Here is a 25,188-nt window from a genome sequence, read left to right as displayed (position 1 = left end):
CTGATCTCCTTTAGGATGGACTGGTTGGATCTCCTTGCAGTCCAAGGACTCTCAACAGTCTTCTCCAACACCACAGTTCAAAAGCGTCAATTCTTTGTCGCTCAGCTTTCTTTATAGTCCAACTCTCACATCCATACATGACCACTGGAAAAATCAGAGCCTTGACTAGATGGACCTTTGTTGGCAAAGTAATGTCTCTGCTTTTTAATATGCTGTCTAGGTTGTCCTTCCAAAGAATATTCAGGATTGATTTCCTTTAGGATTGACTGGTTTGATTTCCTTGCTGTCCAGGGGATTCTCAAGAATCTTCTCCAACACCACAGTTCAAAAGCATCAATTCTTCAGTGTTCAACTTTCTTTATGGTCCAACTCGCACATGACTACTGGAAAAACTATAGCTTTGACTATATAGATCTTTGTCAGCAAGGTTATGTCTCTGCTTTTTAATATGCTGTCTAGGTTTGTCATAGTTTTTCTTCCAAGGAGTAAGTGTTTAATTTCATGGCTGCAGTCACCATCTGCAGTGATTTTGGAGCCCAAGAATATAAAGTCTGTCACCGTTTCCATTGTTTTCTCTCCTATTTGCTGTGAAGTGATGGGACTGGATGCAATGATCTTCGTTTTTTGAATGTTGAGTTTTAAGCCAACTTTGTCACCCTCCTTTTTCACTTTCATCAGGAGGTTCTTTAGTTCTTCTTCGCTTTCTGCCATAAGGGTGGTGTCATCTGCATATCCGAGGTTATTGATAATTCTCCCAGCAATCTTGATTCCAGCTTGTGCTTCATCCAGCCCTGCATTTCACATGATGTACTCTGCATGTAAGTTAAATAAGCAGGGTGATGATATACAGCCTTAATGTACTCCTTTCCCAATTTGGAATCAGTCCATTGTTGTATGTCTGGTTCTAAATGTTGCTTCTTGAACTGCATATAGGTTTCTCAGGAGGCAGGTCAGGTGGTCTGGTATTCCCATCTCTTGAAGAATTTTCCACAGTTTGTTGTGATCCACATGGTCAAAGTCTTTAGTGTAGTCAATGAAACAGAAGTAGATGTTTTTCTGGAATTCTCTTGCCTTTTCTATGATCCAACAGATGTTGGCAATTTGATCTCTGGTTCCTCTGTCTTTACTAAATCGAGCTTGAACAACTGGAAATTCTCAGTTCATGTACTGTTGAAGCCTTGCTTGGAGAATTTTGAGCATCACTCTGCTGGGTGTGAGATGAGTGCAATTTTGTGGTAGTTTGAACATTCTTTGGCATTGCCTTTCTTTGGAATTGGAATGAAAACTGACCTTTTCCAGTCCTGTGGCCACTGCTCTTTTCCAAATTTGTGGGCATATTGAGTGCAACACTTTCATAGCATCATCTTTTATGACTTGAAATAGCTCAGCTGGAATTCCATCAACTCTATTAGCTTTGTTCGTAGTGATGTTTTCTAAGGCCCACTTGACTTTGAACTCCAGGATGTCTGGCTCTAAGTGAGTGATCACACCATTGTGGTTGTCTGGGTCATTAATATGTTTTTTGTATAGTTCTTCTGTGTATTCTTGCCCCCTCTTTTTAATACCTTCTGCTTCTGTTATGTCCATACCATTTCTGTCCTTATTGTGCCCATCTTTGCATAAAATACTCCCTCGGTAGCTCTAATTTTCTTGAAGAGATCTCTAGTTTTTCCGATTCTGTTGTTTTCCTCTATTTCTTTGCATTGATCATTGAGAAAGGTTTTCTTATCTCTCCTTGCTATTCTTTGGAACTCTGCATTCAGATGGGTATATCTTTTATTTTCTCTTTTACCTTTCACTTCTCTTCTTTTCTCAGCAATTTATAAGGCCTTCTCAGACAACCATTTTGCCTTTTCTGCATGTCTTCTTCTTGGGGATAGTTTTGATCACCGCCTCCTGTACAATGTCACCAACCTCTGTCCACAGTTCTTCAGGCACTCTGCCTATCAGGTCTTTTATTTTTATTTTTTTAAATTTTATTTATTTATTTATCTTTCATTTTACAATATTGTATTGGTTTTGCCATACACTGACATGAATCTGCCACGGGTATACCTGTGTTCCCCATCCTGAACCCCCCTCCCATCTCCCTCCCCATCCCATCCCTCTGGGTCATCCCAGTGCACCAGCCCCGAGCACCCTGTATCATGCATTGAACCTGGACTAGTGATTCATTTCACATATGATAATTTACATGTTTCAATGCCATTCTCCCAAATCATTCCACCCTCGCCCTCTCCTGCAGAGTCCAAAAGACTGTTTTATACATCTGTGTCTTTTTTGCTGTCTCGCACACAGGGTTATCATTACCGTCGTTCTAAATTCCATATATATGCGTTAGTATACTGTATTGGTTGTCTATCAGGTCTAATCCCTTGAATCTCTTTATCACATTCACTGTATAATCACAAGGGTTTTGATTTAGGTCATACTTGAATGGTCTGGTTGCTTTCCCTACTTTCTTCAATTTATGTCTGAATTTTACAATAAGAAGTTCACGATCTGAGCCACAGTCAGCTCCCAGTTCTGATTTTGCTGACTGTGTAGAGCTTCTCCATCTTCAGCTGTAAATAATATAATCAGTCTGATTTTGGTATTGCCCATCTGGTGATTTCCATGTGTAGAGTCATCTCTTGTGTTATTGGAAGAAGGTGTTTGCTATGACCAGTGTCTTCTCTTGGCAAAATTCTGTTAGCCTTTGACTTGCTTCATTTTGTACTCCAAGGCCAAACTTGCCTGTTACTCCAGGTATCTCTTGACTTCCTGCTTTTGCATTCCAGTCCCCTGTGATGAAAAGGACATCTTTGTGTGGTGCTAGTTCTAGAAGGTCTTGCAGGCCTTCATAGAACCATTCCACCTCAGCTTCTTCAGCACAAGTGGTCGGGGCATAGACTTGTGTTACTGTGATAGTGAATGGTTTGCCTTGGAAATGAACAGAGGTCATTCTGTTGTTTTTTTAGACTGTACCCAAGTATTTTGGACTCTTATTGACTATGAGGGCTGTTCCATTTCTTCTAAGGGATTCTTGCCCACAGTCGTAGATATAGTGGTCATCTGAATCAAATCTTCCCATTCGGATCCATTTTAGTTCACTGATTACTAAAATGTCAATGTTCACTCTTGCCATCTCCTGCTTGACCACTTTCAATTTACCTTGATTCATGGACCTAACATTCCAGGTTCTTATGCAATATTGTTCTTTATAGGATCGGACTTTATTTCCATCACAGTCACATCCACACTGGGCATTGTTTTTGCTTTGGCTCAGCCTCTTCATTCTTTCTGAAGCTATTCTCCACTCTTCTCCAGTAGAATATTGAGCACCTATTGACCTGGGGAGTTCATCTTTCAGTGTCCTATCTTTTGCTTTTTCACACTGTTCATGGGGTTCTCAAGGCAAGAATACTGAAGTGGTTTGCCATTCCTTTCTCCATTGGACCACATTTTTACACCTACCTAATTTTACCTTTGGGCTTCTGTGGTGGCTCAGAGGGTAAGCAATCTGCCTACAATTTAGGACACCTGGGTTCAGTCTCTGGGTTGGGAGGATCCCCTGGAGAAGGAAATGGGTATCCACTCTAGTATTGTTACCTGGAGAAGCCCATGGACAGAGGAGCCTGGCAGGCACCTTTGCTATACTTTGCCTTTCACTTCACCTGCCACCTGGTTCTTAAAAACAAAGAATAAACAGTTTCACCACTACTCTCACCATCACCATCAAAACAACCAAAGAACATACCACCCATTCAACCAAGCCAGAGGTTAACGCTTTGAGTTAAACATAACTTTCTTAAACATAACTTTCTCCCCCGTGTCTTTGGCTAGTTGGAAAGGTGGGTGTGAGGGAACGGTGACCCCGTGCTTGGGGCTTAGGGCTGAGTCAGATGTCCTTTGTCCCTTCCTTCTGCTTCCCCCTTGTGCCTTCCTCCTGACCCTCCCTTCTCCCTACCTTTTCTCATTTCTCCTATTTACCTCCCCACACAATTTCTAGCCCTCAAAGCTTCCATCCCTGCTTGGGGCCTGAGTCTAACCTCCTACTAGGACCACCTGTGACTAACTGTCCCCGGTTCTGATGGTGTCTGATCAGAGCAGCCTCCCTGGCACCACATGCACTTAGCAAAGGCATCTTCTAGTCCAAGGATCGCTGACTGCTCAGCCAGCACACAGTTGCCAGGAGCCACCCTCTCCTTCTCCAGCTTCCCTTGGGTCTTGGCAAGCAAATGGCTCAATGGTTAGTGGCCACCCAGCAGGCTACTTAGGGCTCATACAGTTTTGAAAGGTACAGACCTTTCTTCCTATCTTGACACCCTTTTTTATTTTTAAAAATCTTTTAAATTAATTCTTCTTGGAGTATGGTTGATTTACAATGTTGTGTTAGTTTTAGGTATACAGTAAAGTGAATCAGTTATATATATATATATATCTCCACTCTTTTATAGTTTCTTTTCCCATATAGGTCAATATAGAGTATTGAGTAGAGTTCTCTGGGCTACACAGCAGGTTCTTACTAGTTATTTATTTTTATATATGCATATGTACTAAGTCACTTCATTTATGTCCGACTCTTTGCAACCCCATGGACTGTAGCCCGCCAGGCTCCTCTGTCCATGGGATTCTCCAGGCAAGAACACTAACGTGGGTTGCCATGCCTGTTTCCAGGGTATCTTTCCAGCCAAGAGATTGAACCCATGTCTCTTACGTCTCCTGGATTGGCAGGCAAGTTCTTTCCCACTAGTGCCACCTGGGAAGCCCCATTTTTATATGTAGTAGTATGGATATGTAAATCTCAAACTCCCAATTTATCCCTCCCCGCTTCCCCTTTAGTAACCATGAGAAAAATATGGAGTGCTTCATAAATTTGCATATCATCCTTGAGCAGGGGCCATACTAATCTTCTCTGTATGATTCCAACTTTAGTATATGTGCTCCTGAAGCGAGCACTACCCTTTCTTTTTTAATCCACAATTGCTGTTATCTTTCTTTTACTTCTCCAGAATTAACTTCAAAATCTAAATGTTTTGCTTGGCTATCCTGTTATTTAGCCCTTTTGTCTTATTATTTAGATAAAAACACATTCATCCTGAAACACAGGAATAAGAAAAGTGTGCTTACCTGGTGTATCAAATAAAACTCACCCATTTAATTCAGTCATTTGGCACAAAGGAGGCTTCTGTTTCCTCCAGTTTTTCAGTCTCTCTAGGATGCTAATTGTTTTTCTTTTGATAGTCTTATAATCTTGGCCTGAAGTCTAAAATCTGGCCTGCTGGGCTATGTGTCAGATTTGTAAATTAGAGGACATCTGTTTTGAATTTTAACCATCTTTAATTTTCTTTCAAGCTCTCTCTTCCCTTATTCATTTCCCCTTCAGTTGTAAGGGTCAGACTTTGCTAGATGCTTTAGACAAAAGTGTGGCTCTCTCTGCTTTCTGGGGCACAGATTAAAATTACTGAAGCTAAATGGTCACAATGAAGGCTATTCAGAGAAGAGATGTTGGGAGAGAAGCCTTAGCAACCATCCCAGAGAGGATGAGCAGCTACTACAAAAAGGGGGCAGTCCACACCAGTCTTTTGAGGTTCCCACTGAATACTTTTAATCGATTAGGAGACGGATGGAGAGGGTTGAAATGGATGAAGTATTCTGAAGTGAGGGAGAGGCTGAGGTGGTGATGGTGGTGGCAGTATTTGAAGAGCATGGTGACCTTTTATCTCTTAACATTTTTTTCTCTTTTTTTCCATAGAAAAATAATAAAGGGAGGAGAAATGAGTTTTTCTAATGCAGACCCATATTTGGACAGGGAGACCCCCTTTTTTTCTCCTATCTACATATCTCTTAAATTCTTCTTTTCATGAGGAAGTTGTCTATTGCTAATTGGATTGGGCCTACTTTATTAAGAACCATTTTTCCTGTTGGAATGCCTTAATGTAACACCCTGTATAACAAGTTTTTCCTTTATACAAACCCTTTTCACACATATAATCTCACAGAGAGTCAATTGGCCCCTTGTAACTTTGCATGTGTAGAGGCAAGAAAGAATGGACAGACTGTTGGCCAGAATACACATCTGAGCTTTTACATCTGATGCACACGCCAGTCACCATTGGAAGAAACGAGCAGGCTAGCTGTGCAGAGAATATAAAGTGGCTCCCCCAAACCCCAGCTGTAGAAGCTCTAAACTGAATTCTGAAACCGCACCATGAAAATTAGCTAACAGTGACTCTGCTTGCACACAGATGGCAAAGCATCCCTTCGTGATGTTGGCTTTGGGTTTCTTGGATGTTGCCATGTGTAGGCTGTTGCTAGGTGTAAATGCTGTTTTTTAAAATGGAATATGTAGATAGCAGTGGTTTTCAACTGGGGGTGATTTCTGTCTCTAAGGGAACATTTAGCAATGTCTGGAGACATTCTTGGTTAGTACAACTGAGGGGGAGGGTTGCTACTAGCATCTGGTACATAGAGGCCGGGGAAGTGGGAAGTATATCTAGAGTACATGGGATAGCTCCACAACCAAGACTTAACCAAATATCAATAACACCAAAATTAGACATCCTGGTATTATAGGCATCTATGCTAGCTGTTGAACCAGGCAACAATTGATTTTAATATGCTAAATCAAAAGTATGGTGTTGAGAGAAAAGGACACTTGCTACCTGTCTTCCTTGAATGAACAGCTATTGTTGAGATGACCATCTTGGCCAGAAAATATTCTCTGTGTGGAATGGGCAAAGAGGTGCTTCGTATGGGCTCCCCTCCTGCTCCATCTTTTCTTGGTTATCAGCATGCTTTTCCATGTGCATGTGGTCACTCAAGCTAGACATCTCTGGGTTCTCATTCACTCTTCTCCTCTTCTCCTCAGCCCACCTCTCACCAGTAATTGATTCTTTCTAGTTGCAAGCTGTCTCACCATGGAGGGAGCTGACTGCTAAGGCTCCAGCAATAGCATCCTGGTCACCCTCTCTTTTGCCAGGCAAATCCATTCAGGGCTCCACCATGTCAGCCACTTCCTCACCCATCTAGTCCTTTAGTGAAGAAATATTGAATGCCCTCTATCTACTAATTACTGTTAGAAGCAGAGTTCATTCTCTGGGTAAAAATCTTCCCAGGTCACCATGTTGCTTACAGAACAAACTCCTTGCTTCTCTGTGACTGTGCCTCTGACCTAACTTTTTCTGTGCTTCACTGGTATATTCACTCCAGTCACCTTGAACCAATCACTTTTCCTCAGTCTGGGTCACACACTCTTAAACCCTTTGATCTTTGCACATGAGGAGTGTCCTTTGTATCTGGAGTGCCCTTTCAACCCTTATTTGGGAACTTTCATTCATCCTGTGCAACATGATCTGGTATCTATGCAGATGCCTGGCTCATGGGAGCTACTCAACAAATATGGAATGAGTTTAAATTTCATCTTCTTTGTGAAACATTCTTCATTTCCCTGGCTGTATGTCTCTCTTGCGCCACAGCCTGCTATACCCGCTTCCACTAATGCCTCACATGCACTTACTGTGCACCCTTTGAGGAATGGTGTTTCATGTCTTATGTCTTGTCCTGTGTCTCTTGGGACCTTCAGGCTCTGTGCCATGCTGGACATAAAGTGGATCCTTGTGACTAAATCTTCATTATTTTGTGAGGTTGGCTTCTGTGTTTCTGGAATGCTATTTCAGACTGAAAATGATATGCATCATTTGTTAACCCCCCAAACTCACAAAAACTGATGCTAGTCTTAAATGTGTCCTGCCCCTTCTCCAGAACCGAAAACCTTCCAATGCATAGGATCTGAAGTTTTAGTCCATCTTTTATCATTTAGTTACTATGTAACTTTGGGAAGAGATTTAACCAGTCTCTGAGCCTTTGTTTCTTCCTCTATAAAATAGGAATAATGATAATTGCCCTTCTCAACTTGCAGAGTGATCATGAGGATCAAATGAGATGATGAATTCGAAAGTATTGTGTAACTTCTATGGTCATAAAACTTTTCCAAGTGTCTCTCTATTCAAAATGTGATTATAAATGTGATAATAAAACACCTCCCTCAATCTTGCATGGTCTAGACTTCTTGAAAGGACCAGATTTATCATATCCATTCTCTCCCTTCAACTCCAGGCATCCTATTTTATGCCCGTCCATACCACTGGCAGATCACTCACTACAATCATCAGTAATTTTTAAATTGCCAATACCTGTGGACACTTCTCTGTTCTTTCTTCATTTGACCTGACTCCAGTCTGCCTCTGCCTGAGATGTTCTCTGCACTGGGGCCAGAACAAGCTTCCTGAAATATGGATTCTGATCATATCCTAATACGTAAAAATCCTACCAGGACTCCTCACAGCCTCCAGGATAAAATTTAAACTCCTTAAGAAGGTCTGTCATGTCCTGCACCATCTGGTCCTTGCATATTACTTCATCAGTATTACCTAGTATTGATGCTAGCCAGACAGAATGACTTCTGTTTCCAGAAAGTGCTGTGCTCTTCCACATACTGCCCCAAAGCCAGCCTGGTGTAATCTGGTCATCTTTCAAGACTTGGTTCCAAATGTCACCTCTTCTGGGAAGCATTTCCTGATTTCAGCTTCCTCTCCATTCCATGCAGAAGTAGGTACCCCAATCTGTGTTCCCCAAACTCCCTGACACAATCATAATTGGCATAATCTTCCCACTATTCTATAATTATCCACTTATTATCTACCTACTCTCTGGACAATGAGCTCTTTGGATAAAGGAATACGTTTTCTCTCTATATATGTCTAGCCATTGGCAGAATTCCTGGCATAGAGTAAGTAATGATTTAAATGTTTGTTAAATAAGTAAACAAATTCTATTGGAAAAGACTTTGATGCTGGGAGGGATTGGGGGCAGGAGGAGAAGGGGACGACAGAGGATGAGATGGCTGGATGGCATCACTGACTCGATGAATGTGAATCTGAGTGAACTCCGGGAGTTGGTGATGGACAGGGAGGCCTGGCGTGCTGCAATTCATGGGGTCGCAAAGAGTCGGACACGACTGAGCAACTGAACTGAACTGACTGAACTGATAAACATTATTATTTGTACTACATTCTTATTTCTTTACTGTATTTTCTGCACTTGAAAAAATTGTTTTGGTTAATTCTGGTTTTTACAGATTTAGAAAAATTCTGGCAAATGTCACAATTTATTCAGAAATTACTCTATGTTGAGATAGTGAGTTTGGCTTTCTTTGGAAACTTTGATGCCTACAAAAAAAAGCATAGCCTTTGGTGCTATGCCTTCATGGGTTCGCAGCAGATCCTGAGGTCCCCAGGAATTCCTGCTCACCTGTCATTTCTGGCCTTGGTGGTTTCCAGTTGTCGGGTAAGGAGCTTGGAAATGGCAGTGAAGCTGTTGCTCATGCAGAAGATGTCTCTGCTCTGTGGGCCCAGGATGGAGGAGAAGGTGTCTGTGATGCTCTTGATCTCCAGCAGGAGAATATGATGAAACGAGTGCTCCATGCTGGCCAGCTGACTCACCAGGAATGGCAGGCAGCTCCTGGCTCTCTCCTGCAAGAACAATGGAGAACGCATACAATTGCTGGTGGGGATGAAAACGGTTGCGGCCCCTAAGGAAAACAATATGGCTGTTCCTCCGAAAACAGAACTACCTTATGATCCATTAATCCCATTTCTGGGAATCTATTCAAAGGAAACAAAATCATTGTCTCAAAGAGATACCAGCACAGCCATGTTTGCAGAAGCATCACTTGCAACAGCCAAGACATAGAAGCAACCTAAGTGTCCACTGACAGATGAATGGGTGAAGACAATACGGCACACATGCATGGAATGAAAAATTATTCAGCCACAAAAAAAGAAGGAAATCCCACCATCTGTGACAACATAGATGAATCTGGAGGGCATTATGCCAAGTGAAACAAGTCAGACAGAGAAAACACAATTACTTACTGATATCTCTTATATATAGAATCTTTAAAAAAAAAAAAGTCAAACTCATAGAAACAGAGACCAGAAAAGTGGTTGCCAATGGCTAGTGGGTGGGGGAAATGAGTAAAAGTTGGTAAGGGGTACAAACTTTCAGTTATAAGATGAATAGGGGTTTGAGAGGCTAATGCATAACATGGTGACCACAGTTGCTAACATGGTATCATGGAACTGAAATTTGCTAAAATATATGGGATAATGGATGTGTTAGTTAAATTGATGGGAGGAATCCTTTGATATACATATATGTATATCAAATCATCATGCTGTATACTTTAAATACTTATAATTTTACTTGTTAATCATACCTTAATAAAGCTGGCAGGGGGCAGGAGGGAGTGGAGAATGATGAAGAACTAAGGCCTGTATTTTAAAAGAAAGTCAGAGTCTCATGTCCTGCAGATGACAGCTCTATGGGGACTATACTCACAGAGCTAGCTGAAGTTAACAATGTTTCATTCATGATGCCTCTGAATTGGCTTCTTTGAGGTTTCAATTTTTTTCCTGATTCCCAGGACAATTTTTTAAAATTTTCCTATTACTCCCTTCTTAAGAATATGTAGCCTTATGAGCCTATCTTGCCATGTCCAAATCTCTCAACCACTGCTAATGATCCGACCTCACATATCCACCCTTCCAGACTATAGTTCTTCCTGGGGCCAAGGTTCCATGCCAGTGACTCACTAACCCCACACGGACACAGGAGGCCTGATTAGTGGCACCCTCCAGCCATCCACCTGTCGGATGACGGCAGGCACCATACTGGTTTACCTCTTCTCCACAGGATATCTTCACTCATCTATTCACTTTAAGCTTCTGGCAGCATGTTACAGACTTATGTGCCTGGTTGAACGAATAGATTCTATTAGTTAACTTTAATCAAGTTAACTCTCACAATTGACTTAAATAGATTCCTTCAAAGAAACTGATGATGAAAGACAATATGAATAACTTAAGTATGAATGAATAAGAAAATGGCTTAGCTGACAGGCCTCCTATGCCTAGGAGAACTCATCAGGCATATTATGGGCTGACAAGTTTTAATCCAACATGACTGGAAGAGAGCCATAAAAATTCAAAATTATCTAGAAGGTTATTTGAAATGTAGATTTGTGCCCAACATAAATAATGACATACCATTAATAATTTAAAATACGCTTATTTCATCTTTAACTGCTCTTTTAAAATCTTATTCTTTTACTTAAAAAAATTAAGTTATTCTTTAATTGAAGGATAATTGCTTTATAGAATTTTGCTGTTTTCTGTCAAACAGCAACATGAATCAGCCATAGGTATAAATATGTCCCCTCCCTCTCGAACCTCCCTCCCATCTCCCTCCCCATCCCATCTCTTATGTATTTAAAAATATTTTTATAATGGTAGTTTAATAGAATATATGTATAATTATAAACAAATATATGTCAGAGACTGATGCTCAAAATCCTTTTAAGTGGTAGGTGTACAGGTCTAAATTAACTCTTCCAGCTAGGAATTTCCCTGTCTCCTTTGTTACAGCATTTTGAGCCTTCATTTCTTTCAAGACATGACTCCTGTCTCCTTCATGAAGCCATACGCAGTGACCCCTCCTGTCTCAATTTTCTTTTTTTTTTTTTTTCAATTTTCAATCATTGTATTACAAATTCTTTTTTAAAAATCTTGATGGGCTTCCCTGATAGCTCAGTTGGTAAAGAATTTGCCTGCAATGTGGGAAACCTGGGTTCAATCCCTGGGTTGGGGAGATCCTCTGGAGAAGGGAAAGGCTACCCACTCCAGTAATCTGGCCTAGAGAATTCCATGGACTGTATAGTACATGAGGTTGCAAAGAGTCGGACACGACTGAGTGACTTTCACTTTCACTTTAATACTTGGTTTCATTTGATATTTTTGTTTACTCATGATTTTTTTTGCATCACCAGATCAGTACTGTAAGTCTATAATATGCCTGTGCTAGACTTGAGTCTGTCCAAGCCTTGTGCTCTGTTAACAGGCACAGGTTTAATTCTTACCATTACCCTAGGACATGACTGAAGCAACTTTGCATGCATGCATGCACTGGAGAAGGAAATGGCAGCTCACTCCAGTATTCTTGCCTGGAGAATCCCAGGGACAGGGGAGCCTGGTGGGCTGCTGTCTTATGGGGTCACACAGAGTCGGACATGACTGAAGTGACTTAGCAGCAGCAGCAGCAGCATTACCCTAGGTCACTCGAGTGGTAAAGAACCCGCCTGCCAATGCAGGAGACCTAAGAGACGCGGGTTCAATTCCTGGGTCAGGAAGATTGCCTGGAGGAGGGCATGGCAACCCACTCCAGAATTCTTGCCTGGAGAATCCCATGGACAGAGGAGCCTGGCCAGCTACAGTCCCTGGGATCACAAAGAGCCAGACACGACTGAAGCGACTGAGCATGCACAGACACTAGGTGGCAAAGGTGAATGAAAAGCAGTCTCTGCCTTTAAGGGACCCGCAATCCGCCCTTCCATGTATAATTTCCTAATGGTTAAATGTACCACTCAATTCTCCTAAAGGTGCCACTTCTCATACATCAATCAACCTGGCACAGAACTGAGCCTGTAGCATCTACACTCTGTGTATGTCTCAGTTCACTGATTTAAGTAAACCTTGTATTCCAAGACATGTATGTGTGTGTGTGTGTGTTAGTCACTCAGTCGTGTTTGACTCTTTGCGACCCCATGGACTGTAGCCAACCAGGCTCCTCTGTCCGTGGAATTCTCCAGTCAAGAACACTGGAGTGGATAAACATTCCTTTCTCCAGGGGATCTTCCTGATCCAGGGATTGAACCCAGGTCTCCTGCATTGCAGGCAGATTCTTTACGTCTGAGCCACCAGGGAAGCTCTCAATACCAAGATATGACTTTACAAATAAAGTATGTGTTTGCAAAGGCATTCTGTGCTTTACAAGAAATGCTTAGAACAGAACAGATTTCAGTAGTGAATATCCCTAATTTTTAGTACTTAACTTGGTTTTCAAAGATTCCATGTATAATTGCATTGGAATACATCTCTTGGGGAAGGAGGTACTTGCCAATCAACTCCTTAATAAAACCTCTGTTAGTTGATCAGTCATGTCTTTGCAATCCCACAGACTGTGGCTCACCAGGCTGCTCTGTCTATGGAGTTCACACGCAAGAATACTGGAGTGGGTTGCTATTCCCTTCTCCAGGGGATCTTCCCAACCCAGGGATTGAACCCAGTTCTCCTGCACTGAAGGCAGATTCTTTTTTTTTTTTTTTTTTTTTTTTTTATTTTGCTGCTCTGGGTCTTAGTTGCAGCATGTGTGATCTAGTACCCTGATCAGGGATCAAACCCAGGCCCCCTGCATTGGGAGTGCACAGCCTTATTCACTGGACCACCAGGAAGTCCTGCAGGGAGATTCTTTACTGTTTGAGCCACCAGGGAAACCCTAGGGCACAGTGCTCTGTGGGACTGAGACACACTTCTGTGAGCTGGATAGCTAACTGAAGAGATATTCACTGAAGGATAACAATATTAGATGAATGAAACATAAACACCATTGGGACAAGTTCCTGATAGCCTATTTTATGCTTTGGCTCATGAAATTGCTAGGGAACAGAAGGGAAACTTAAGTACTCTTTTTGAGTCTAATATTTTTTTCAATATAGATGCTTTCATTCATGCAAGGGTTCTGTATGTGAATTCACGGTGTGCGATTCATCACAGGGATGTTTTCCCTTCCTCATTAAAAGGCAAAAGCTGGATGTCGGGGTCCATACCATGTACCAGACACTGTTTTAGAAACTAGGAATACAGCACTGAAGAAAAAATGGTAAAAACTTTGCCATAATAATGAGGCAGATAATAAACAAAATATATGTGTAAAATACAGTGTGTGTTGGATGCAGAAATGTGCCTCAAAGGAAAAAAGAACAGAACAGGGAGACCGAGGGAGGGGAGTTAATGTCAAACAGTAGAGTCAGGTCAGATTTCACAGAGAATATGACGTGTGAATTCAACAGGTTTTAGGATCTAAACGCAACATTCTCAATAGCCACAGAAAACAATTACAGTAAAACATATCTTGATTGACCCCAGGGAGGTCAGGAGAGATAAGAACTGGGACACAGGAGATAGGACAGTTTACAACAGAGTGCAGTTTCAAATTTCAGGCAACATCCTCTGCTTCAGCTTCAGGTTCTTCTTCAGCAACTTTTTAAAAGTCAGTCTACAAACATTTCACTTGCTTATCTAAGAGGTGTCCTTATGGTTTCATTAAGAGACCTTTTTTGAAAGCACATGTCTTCCTAAAGGTGAGGATGGCCGAAATCAACACAATGCTGGATGACTTTCTGGCAGCCAAACTGAGCTGAAGGGAAAATTAATCACAGCGCGAAAAGAAGAAAAGTTATAACTGCTCTGGAACTCACACATGAAACCAAGCCAACCTCCCGTCGTTTGTTCTGAAACCTTGGAGCATGTCCACGTACCTCACAGGGGTAACAGATGTGACTTTGGATTAGAAAGTGTGAGGTTAGGGTAAGAAGTGGGCTAGGGGATTCTGATTTCTTTCTTGGCACCACGATATTTTGTCTCTGGGGGCCAGTGACTGCATTTTTCTACTTTCAGTCATCCTGTCATGGGGACAGGGTCAACAGCACCTGTGTGCTTTAATGGCAGGCCTGACCTCATCCCTTCTGACATAAACTGATGATTTAATATTAAAACAATAATAGCTGACCCACAGAGAGCACTTAATCTAAGCACCAAACCTATTCTATATGCTTTTTAGGTATTTATTCACGTAATCCTCCCAACAACACTGTGAAGTAAGTACTGCAATCGCTTCCATTGTATAAGAGGGAAACTGAGGCACAGATGGAGGACTAGTCAGTCCAGATCACACTGCCCCCCGGATCTCTAAAGCTGTGTTTTCACTGGCTATGCCTCCACCCCTCCCATCCCAAACCCCAAACTCCCTTCTTTTTCCTATATCTTATACATATGATCCTTTTCACTTTGTATTGATTTAGCAGTATAAATATCATAAATACCCTATAAATACAGAATGGAACAGCAAGTCTTAAACTTTTTGGTCTTGGGAACTTTTTACTGTTTAAAAAATTACAGAAGACACCAAAGATTTTTTGTTTATCTGAGTTGTATCTATTGATATTTACCATCTATTTGGTTAAATAAAAGAAATTTCAAAAAATGTCTGGAGAGGTTTTTGACTGTTACAGTAGGGGATGGGAGGGGATGAGTTGGTACCGTCTACTGGGCAAAGGCTGGAGATGCTGCTGAACAACCCACAGTGCACAGGACAGCCCCCTCGAAACCAACAGTTATCTGGCTCAAAATACCAATAGTGCCAACCTGAGTTAAGTGAAACTGGCTTTTTGTTTTTTGGTTTATTCCCTACAAACATGTAGTGGTAAAGAAAACAATGAAGAGTACACTTGGTCTTGATTTGTGCTAAGGCACTGGCAGCTTTACCCAACGTTGCTTTTGTCCTTTCAGTACAAATGTCAACCCAGTGAAAAGGTCAATGATATGTGAGTATTAGTGTGAAAATAGCTTTGACCTCTCAGATCCCCTGAAGGGGTTTCAGAGGTCCTTGGACTGGACTGAGAATTGATGAACTAGAATCAAGGGTCAGCAAACTTTCTGTAAAGAACCAGAGAGCAAATATTTTTGGCTTTATGGGCCATGTGGTATCCGTTATGGGAAAACAGCTATAGACAATAAGTAAATGAATAGGTGTGGCTGGATCTGGCTCACAGGCAGTGATTTGCTGACCCCTGAACTAGATTATATGCTTGCAAAATTGCTTCGGCCATACCATTCATTTCTTGTGTTATTCATTTTGTCTGTAAAACACTGTTGCTGCTATCTCATAAACACTCTTCTGTTACTCTTTGTTAGGCTGCGTGCATATGTGCTCACTCAGTCGTGTCTGACTCTTAACAACCCTGTGGACTGTAGCCCTCCAGGCTCCTCCATCCATGAGATTCTCCAGGCAAGAATACTGGAGTGGGTTGCCATTTCCTCCTCCAGGGGATCTTCTGGACCCACGGTTCGACCTTGCATCTCCTGGACTGGCAGGCAGATTCTTTACACTGAGCCACCTGGGAAGCCCTTTTGTTAGGAGTGAAAGTGAAGTCACTCAGTCGTGTCCGACTCTTTGTGACCCCATGGACTGTAGCCGCTGTAGCCTACCAGGCTCCTCTGTCCATGGGATTTTCCAGGCAATAGGACTGGAGTGGATTGCCATTTCCTTCCCCAGGGGATCTTCCTGACCCAGGGATCAAACCCAGGTCTCCCGCATTGTAGACAGACGCTTTACCATTTGAGCCACCAGGGAACAGAATGTAAATCAGAATGTGGCCAAAATTGAAAACATGGGAGCCTGGTTATGATGATGATAGCTCCCCTCTATTAAGCATCCACTATTTGCCAGGTACTTGGCATCTGCTTCCTCACCTAACCCTCATGACAACGTTGCAAAATGGTAACAGGATGAAGATACTGGTAAGAGTGCCAATCATCTGATCCAGATTACACAAGATCTGCCTGACTTCAGAGCTTGAATATTCCCACTTTGGCTAGGCTGAAAAAGATGGCTTAGTGGAGCCTTGTGAGCTACCACCTTTCTCACTCTCCCACCCACAGCAGGCATCACCAACTGATTATAGCATTCTCTGCTGAAACTTTCCAAGACCCTTTCTCAACATCACCCTCCCTGTGAGAGGGTCTCAACCCTGGCTGTATGTTATTAGAATCACCTGGGAAGCTGTTTGAACAATTTAAATGCCCAATAATTCCTCTCCCCCACTCCGTTTCTATTTAATTTCATTGTAATGGGTGGTGTCCAGGCATAGGAAGTTTTAAAACCTCCCAGACAATTCTAATTTAATACCAGGGTTGAGAATCCCTAGTCAATATAGTCCCAAATCTGTGGAAATTTGAGAATTTGCTGATATAGGACATATGGATTTGGTCCTGAGATCCACATTTTTCTCTCTATCCTTTATCAATTTACAAGCGAGTTAAAGAAAATAATATATTTTGCTGCCTGAATGAAAATATTTTAATTCCTGGGCATCTGTTATTGCTTTTTTTTATTGTGCCATATATTGTATTTCTTCATAATTCATCTCTTAGACGTTTCCACATACCAAAGAGACACTTGCAAGGTGCATTAGGAATGTAAATCAAATGAGCTTACTGTTAATGCTTTCTCAGTGAAGCTTTGCCAGGGAAGATCCAGCTTTTGCTTGGGAACCCTCAGAAGCCTGAGTGGGGACAGCAGTGTTCAGCTGCTTGGGTGTGCATTCATTCCATGAGTCTCCTTCCTAAAGATGGTGCAGCTGCTAGCTTCAGAGCAGGAGTTGAAGGGTTAGGATGGACACTCCCCCTCCACCTCAATTCTCTGGCTTCAAGAAACTCTGGAGCAGGGTAGTCAACTCTTTCTGATTTTCCTTGTTTCCTGGGATTTTCCTTGTTTCAACGCCGAAGGTCCCTCATCCTGGGGAACTCTTCTATCAAGGGCAAATTGGGACATCTGGGTACCCCATTCTGGAGTGAGAAGGTGTGAAATTATTTCAGTTCGGAGAACTCTGCTAGACAGCCTTTTGCTGCTGGTGAATGTGATGCTATATCACTGTCTGGGTGTGTGTATATATATGTGTGTGTGTTGTGTGAATGTGTGTGTTTGTGCACAGAGTCAACTATTACTATTCATAATAGCTGTGTTCTACAAAGTCACGTCAGACACTGGATTAGCAAGCATGGAAGCACTGTTTCTAAAGGAAATACAGGAGTAGCTTCTCAAAAGCCTCCAGCCACATATTTTCATCAACTGATCAATACATAACCTTGTTTTATGTGTGTTTCTATTTAAAGATGTCTTAAGTGATACAGATCATTAATTCATTAAAATTGAGCCCAGCCAAGAGTGCTGTAATTCATGGATAAATGCAACCTACGTAATTTTATCCATGAGGTGCCTCACAGCCATCTCATATTTGGGAACACCAGAGAGCACTTCAGCACCAAACTTGGGACATTTCAGACATGAAATCACCAACAAAGAGAACAAAGATGAGAAAAACGTGGCCCTAAATACATCCTCCTCCTTTGTAACTAGGGGGCGTGTATATGACTTTATCCTGGGCATTTGGACTTGAGGTGAAATTTTCTGGGATGCAGATTGATGGAAAAGGTTTTCTTCCCAAATAAGAATAGACACGTGGAGGGACACATGCCTTTTCTTTAACCAGATTTTGCTGGGTCTACAACATATGCTGCCCAGATCTGTGGCAGCCATCTTGCAAGCAAAAGGGGACATGATTACAGGGTTATGTTACTATTCCAAGGAGATGGAGAGAAACAGCCTTATCATCAAGGGTTCCTGATGACCTTGTGGAACTTTTGGAGGAATCCTGGACCCATCAAGTCTTGCGGACTTCTTAAATGAGATAATAAATATTCTTATTATTGAAACTGGCTTTAGTTTGATATGTATTATCAAACTCATCTTAGCTGACACAAATTCTTCAAGACTTTGGTAGGAGGAATAATGAAATAATACCTAAGAAGGACCTGGCATAGAGCAAATGATTTTTTTTTTTTATGGCAGCAATCAATCATTATTATAAGTAGTATTTTTAATGTGTGTAAGTAAAATTTTCAGTAAGTAAATGTAAGTAAAAATTTTAAGTAAAACTTTTAATTTTAATGTGATAATACTGGAAATATCAATGAATTTAAAAATAAGCCATTCCGTAGAGGCCTAGTGTGCTAGGCATACTATTAGCACATAGTAAATGTTTAATATTAATAGCTTTTTGACATTATGGAATACATGCTATATATGAAAGAACAGATATAAACACATTTAAGTAATGAAACAGAACATTGGCAATACCATTGAAGATACCAATGTGCCCCTCTCTTGTGCTTCCTTCTTCCTCTCTGAATACCTCCTTTGCAGAGAAACCAATATCAGGTTTTAAAAGTCATTTTTAATCAGTGGCAGTCTACTTTGGAACATAAAAATTTTACTTACTGGGGGTACATGAATCCTGGTCCTATTTTACTAGAAGGCTTTTAAGCTCTCCTATTCTGTGGTCTGTTCAAAGTTTGGGATATTAACGTTCAAAGTAAAAATTTAAAGACATTTAAAATTTTAAATGTCCATAGCATCTATTGTCAGATGAGTTTATAGTCCCTCTTTTTAGAAATTCCAGATGATGGAGTCCAGGTCATTACAGACCTGTTTCTGCTGGAGTCAGCGGCTCTATCTGTGCAATGTGTGAAGCTTCTCCACGCCAGCCCCTGCTCAGGGCCTCCCTGAATCACACCCACCTGAAGATTTATAGCTCTTTCTGAGACTTTCTAGCAGCAGCCCCAACTGTTCCACTGCCTCAAAATTTCCCCTTGAAATAAGGAGCAGTTAAGTGTTTGGCTTTCTAGAGGTGTCCTTTACTGCTTGGAAAGTAGAACTGGTAAGACACTAGTAGGACTAACAAAGAGCCAGGCTGTTCAAACTGTTGACACACAGGAGAGATTTCTTGGGATACGTATTTCCAGAGGAAGTCCCACCCTGGGAGAACAGAAAAGGTGGCAGTCTATGGAAAGCCCTCCCAACAGAGCAGGCACAGGGGTGGTGTGGTGGTCATAGAGGGGATCAGAAGCTCTTTCCTGTGTTCGAATCCTGGCACTACCACCAGCCAGTCATGACTTGAGCAAGTCACTTAACTCTGCATGGCTCAGTTTATGAAACAGATTAATGTACCCACATCATAGAGAGGTTGTGAGGATTCAGTGAGTTAAAAACAAAGCATTCACAACAATGCCTGGCACAGAAAAGTGCTAAATAATTGTTAGCTATTATTGTTTCAGTGTTGAAAATCTTAAATGTAAATGCAGATGTATCTGAATTATCACCAAAACTAAAACAAGCTGTCTCAAAAGCCATATATCCCCTTAATTTTTCCAGATAACTTATTTTGTGACTTAATAAAGGTTTGGAAGTTCTAAAAGTGTCCAAAACCTCAATACCAGCTCAGTAAGCAAATATAAGCCACTGTTTTGGTAACCTGGGAAAAAGTTTATATAGAGGTGAAATTTGTTCAACATTTTACCAAGATAGACTATTTCTCCTTTTAAAAATGTTACATGAGGGCTTTCCTGGTGGCTCAATGGTAAAGAATCCACCTGCCAATTCAGGAGACATGGATTGCATCCCAGATCTAGGAAGATCCCACATACTCAGGGCCACTAAGCCCCTGCACCACAACTACTGAGCCTGCGCTCTAGAGCTCCAGGAGGCACAACCTCTTAAGCTCAAGCACCCTAGAGCCCATGCTCTGCAACGAGAAGCCACCGCGATGAGAAGCCCAAGCACCCCAACTATATAGTAGCCCCCACTCGTAGCAACTGGAGGAAAGCCTGTACAGCTATGAAGACCCAGCACAGTCAAAACATAAATAAATAAGATTATTTCTTAAAATGCTGCCCAGACAAGGATACACTCTTCTAGCCTGAAAATACTAGCACAAAAATACATGTAAAATGTTTGCAAAGTAAGTAGGCATCAAGTACTGTCAGTTTATCATATTCAAAAGCTAAGATTCAACCATTTTAAATATAGAACATTAAGAAAGCAAGCTGCTTGAAATCCTTTTTTGTGGAACAAAGTAGAGAATAAATAAAAACACTGCTGATGTCTCTCTTAGGCAGATAATCCTCCAGTTTTGAGCTGATTTTTAAAATAGCATTCCAAAACGTCACAGTCCTCAATTCTTTCTTTTATCCTCTGGTCATGCCTCAAGTTTCTGTATATAAACGTGGAGTTAATTGAACACATTTTTCTTCCCATTGATAAACAAAGTTCTATTATAATTTAAACAGATTTATATATTCTAAATAATCATTTAATCCAATGTGAAGGGAATAAGTTCCTATCCTTTCCTTATTATTTTTGATTCAGTTTCTATGATTTTAGGGACACAGTTTCCATGGGCACACATAGAGTAATAAATCATGCCTAGTAAAACAATACTGTCTAGGTAAAACAATTAAAAAAAATAAGTCCCAGTAATAAAATTCAAGAAACAGCTGATGAAAACAGATGTATCCTTTGTTTTGAATGAACCTCAAATTTTCTAACATGGCAAAAATTAGAGATCAGCTGGACTCAGTTCAAGTCCATGCACTTGGCACAGAATGCTAAAGTAAACCATGCCCTTGTTAAAAGAAAAACACAAGCAAAAAACACAAGGTATAATTTTTGCACTTATAAAGCAATTGTGGCTTTTATTTAATATTTAAATGTGGAACTTACTATGTCTTCCTCCAAGAGGTGTTTGAATGAAGTTGACTTAGGATTTAAAGTAGAAATCATAGAATGTAAATGTAGCTTATTTTTATGCCTTGCTATTTGAGACAATAATGCAACCAAATAAATTCTGTTTTTACTATGATTGATTTTTTTAACTGGTAGAAAACTGAACATGGCCTCCTGTCAGTAAGTGTTTCTACTTTAAGAGTATTTTCCCCTAAGCAGCATTTGGTGTGGCCACTTATGTCTGAAAACGCAAATCTCTCTTTGTTTGTGCTGAGAGTTTATTTTTCAGCATCTTTTCTTTGCATTGACCCCCAAATACTTATAGATTTTAAAGCTTGTAGAAATCTATCTAATTTGAGCTTCAAGCATAGTGTTGTTTTGTGGGTTGATAAAGGATTTAGAGGTCGGATTTACTCGTTAAAAACTGGGGGCTTGGGAACTTAGCCTTTTAAAGGTAAATCTTTTGTGTGGGCTCAAGCGACTCAGAATGAATTATACAGAGCCAGAATTTCTTCTCCCACCACACCATGGTCCCCTCATGTAAATTACCTCTCATTGATTATCCCCAACAATGGTTCCACTATTTCTTTTGCTTCAATTAAGCAAACTTTTTGAAAGAGCATTGGGGATTTTAGCATTGAAACATTTTTGCAGAACTCAAGGAAGCAGCCCATCTTTAACTACACAATATCTATTTAGCAAACGTGGTATAATCACAGAATGATAGAAAAAGTAACCACAGATCTTCTGGCCTAATCATGGAACCCATTTTGAAGAAAGTTGCTTATTATGGGCCCAAAAAGGAAGGAAAGAAATAGGGAGAAAGAAAAAGAAATTGTGTTTGAACTTTTTGCCAGGAAAAAAAGAAAAAGTGCTTTGTGGTCATTAGAAAAGGAACACAATATGGTATGATTTAACTCAGCTGAACTATACATCAGCTACAATTGAACTTTCCATACTTTACTCATTACATTACATAATTTACTCATTATACAATTAAAAACAAGATGTCTATCTTTCTTTGCACCTACTTATTAAAATAAACAAACAAAAAAAGCCAGGATGTTTTATTCATGGTAGCTGACATATAACTCCCAAAATACAAGTTAGACAGAAGTACTTGGATAAGTATTACCTCATTATGTACAGAGGAGAATGAAATGGAAAATGCAAAATGCAGTTTGCAAATGTGACCTTGCCTGAGATTGGCAATTTCCTTAGCTAAAATAGATTAAGGTTTTCTGCTACATGTGTGCCCCCTATCCCACCAATGCTCCCCTTTTCTGTTCCTGCATTTTGCCTTGGGTTAATTATTTCTGGTCTCATAGCAACCATGTTTTCATTGTGAACCTCCTGAACTGATTGCTGGAAGTAAGCAGGGCATAAATAAATAAGTAAATTAAAATATGCAAACAAACTGCAGCTAATAGGATGGGGTTTGAAGGTAAGGTTGGCCAGGGTGTGCTTGAAAGAAAAGGTCTGAAATGTACTAGCTTGGAGGAAAAAATTACTTTCCAAAGTGCTTTCTACTCACTTGTGAGCTCACCTTTATGTAAACAGTGGAAATAAAGCAGAACAGCCTTTTCAGGATTTTTAGATAAGGCTGTGTTGAGATCTTGAATGGACTCATAGTCCATTTTTATCTTAGTCTATTTGGGCTTCTCACAGTTTTGAAGACTGCTAAGTCTAAGATCATAGTGTTCGTAGATTTGGTTTTTGGTTCCATAGAGGAAGGGGACAAAGGAGCTCCCTGAAAACTCTTTAATAAGGGCCCTAATCCCATACATGAGGGCTCCACCCTTAAGACCTAATCACGTCCCCCAAACTCCACCTTTTGATACCATCACTTTAGGATTAGTCTTCAACACAGGAATTGTGGGGATGGCTGTGCACATTTAGACTACAGCATGATTTAATTTTGCCATTTCTCAGCAGAATAATAGAAGTGTCATCTCATTGTATTCATTGTTTTCATTTTATCTACTGTGTGGAATACTAAAACCTATGCATTTAGCCTTCAAGGTAATTCTCACTTTCTAAAGTGGAGGATGGTAGAATATTTCCTTCAGGAAATCTCTGTAACTTCCCATTTCCTCCTGTTGCCCACCTTCTCTGCCAATTTAATCTGTACCTACCAGTCTTGAAGAGAAAGAGTTGATCACCAAATCATGTTTTGGGAATGCAGAGCTATCACAGAGAAGGTGGGCTCTGGGAAGTGTTTCGAAGGAGGAGGAAACTTTTGACTGAGACAGGGGTGGTTGTCACAGCTGAAGGAAGATAGTCTCCTAAGAAGAACATGGTAGAAGAGCCAGAGAAAACATAGACAGCAAGAGGAGTTTAGTATAATCCAGGGATCTCTAAAATTAACCATACTAAGTAAATAAAGACTTCAGCAACAGGAGATAGGAAGGTGTTTGTTTTCCACTTTTCTGGGTGATTTGCCAGTTATTTGAAACTCTATGGAACTGACATAGCACTCAAGTTGGGAAATCTACAGTTCTGAAAACATTCATTTTCCAGGCATCTTAAATTTATTAATCTTAAATAGCAACTATTTCTTTACCTACTCTAGATTTATTTATTACTTAACAAGGAATAAACTGATGCCAAGATGCCCTCCTCAGTTTCTTAAATAACAAGACTCATTCTGGTTAATGCTAAGAACTCTAGCGTGAGCATTTCAGTGTGACAGTCCATTGCTGATCTGCTGACTGTCAGATACATCTTTTCTTACAGGCTGTGAACTAGCACTAAGTTTCCCACTCCTATTCACTACTAAATAAAACCAGACTTACTGTTTTTAATAAATAAGGAAGAGAGCTGAAATATAAATATCAGCTTAAATAGTACAGTTATGGCTACGCAATAAAATTCATCTACTTTCAAGTGTTCTCCTCATAATTTTTGAGAGTAAAATTATTTTTAAAAAAACAAAACCCCTTAACATCATGATGACACTATCTCAGTGTCAAATCGTGCTGGGAGTTTTGGGGATGCTTTCAGATCCTGGTTGAAATATGATGAATCAAGTAACAAGAAAAAAAAATGGAAATTTAAGCAAAGGAAAATCTTGTATATACACCCTCTATGTTATGTATAAAAGTGCTAATTAGGAACACTCTCCTCATCTTTCCCCCATCACCACCCCCTTTTCCACTGGAGAGGGGATGGGGTGAGGAATTCTAGGAATGTTACATAGGAAGTATCAACGCCCAGTGAAGGATCCTTTCTAAGAGAAGAAAAACCAGAGCCCCTTATAACAACAAAAGGGTTGATTTTTATTAAATATTTAACTTTGCACTCTTTCCAGTGCCTTGCCCTCATCAGATGTGTGACAAATACTCAGAAACTGTATAACAAATAATGTTTGATGTTCCCTGGGTTTCTGTTTACTCTAACATCGCCAAAGATGATCATTTTTAAAGGTTACTGACTTATTACTTTGTAACAAAATGAGTCTTACAAAGAAACCTGTGGGGGTATGGCTGTGTGTGTTTATAAACCATACATGAATCATGCATGCAAGCACACATGTGGGTATGTCCAGACCTCGGGGGAATCCTCTAGTAGAAAAACCCTGTGGGAGCTGGATCCTTGAGACCAGTGCATCTTACAATTTCATGTGCACACAGATTACCTGGGGATCTTGTTAACTTGTAGATTCTGAATGTAGTTCCCAGTGATGCCCAATGCCAGAGACTACACTTTGGCCACCACATAGAAAGAAGACCAATAGAACCTGAAAACCAATAGCTACAACCCATGACTGGAACCCAATGTCTGTAGCGTTCCTGTCTTCCTTATGACCTGCCATGTCATCAGCAGCTGTCTACTAGCATAAGTCCTATACTAGTGTCAAGTTCCAATCTCGATCTAACAGCTGGTCAGCAAATATTTGTGGTTCACAGG

The 25,188-nt window shown here is 40.6% G+C and overlaps 1 protein-coding gene and 1 non-coding gene across 2 annotated transcripts in view; both read right to left on the bottom strand.

The window, feature by feature from the left end:
• VEPH1 (ventricular zone expressed PH domain containing 1) overlaps positions 1-25,188 on the bottom strand; it is a 261,990-nt gene that overhangs the window by 122,639 nt on the left and 114,163 nt on the right. Inside the window, exon 6 of the mRNA XM_052641472.1 lies at positions 9,295-9,515. Coding sequence (XP_052497432.1) covers positions 9,295-9,515 — 221 coding nt within the window. The remainder of the gene's footprint in view (positions 1-9,294; positions 9,516-25,188) is intronic.
• On the bottom strand, positions 4,835-4,941 carry LOC128057884 (U6 spliceosomal RNA). The gene has a single exon (XR_008200347.1). It is a non-coding gene; the product is annotated as a U6 spliceosomal RNA (small nuclear RNA).

This window comes from Budorcas taxicolor, chromosome 1, assembly GCF_023091745.1.
Source record: "Budorcas taxicolor isolate Tak-1 chromosome 1, Takin1.1, whole genome shotgun sequence".
Taxonomy (NCBI): Eukaryota; Metazoa; Chordata; class Mammalia; order Artiodactyla; family Bovidae; genus Budorcas; species Budorcas taxicolor.
Note: the sequence above shows the minus strand (reverse complement) of the source record. Positions and strands in the feature narration are given on the sequence as shown.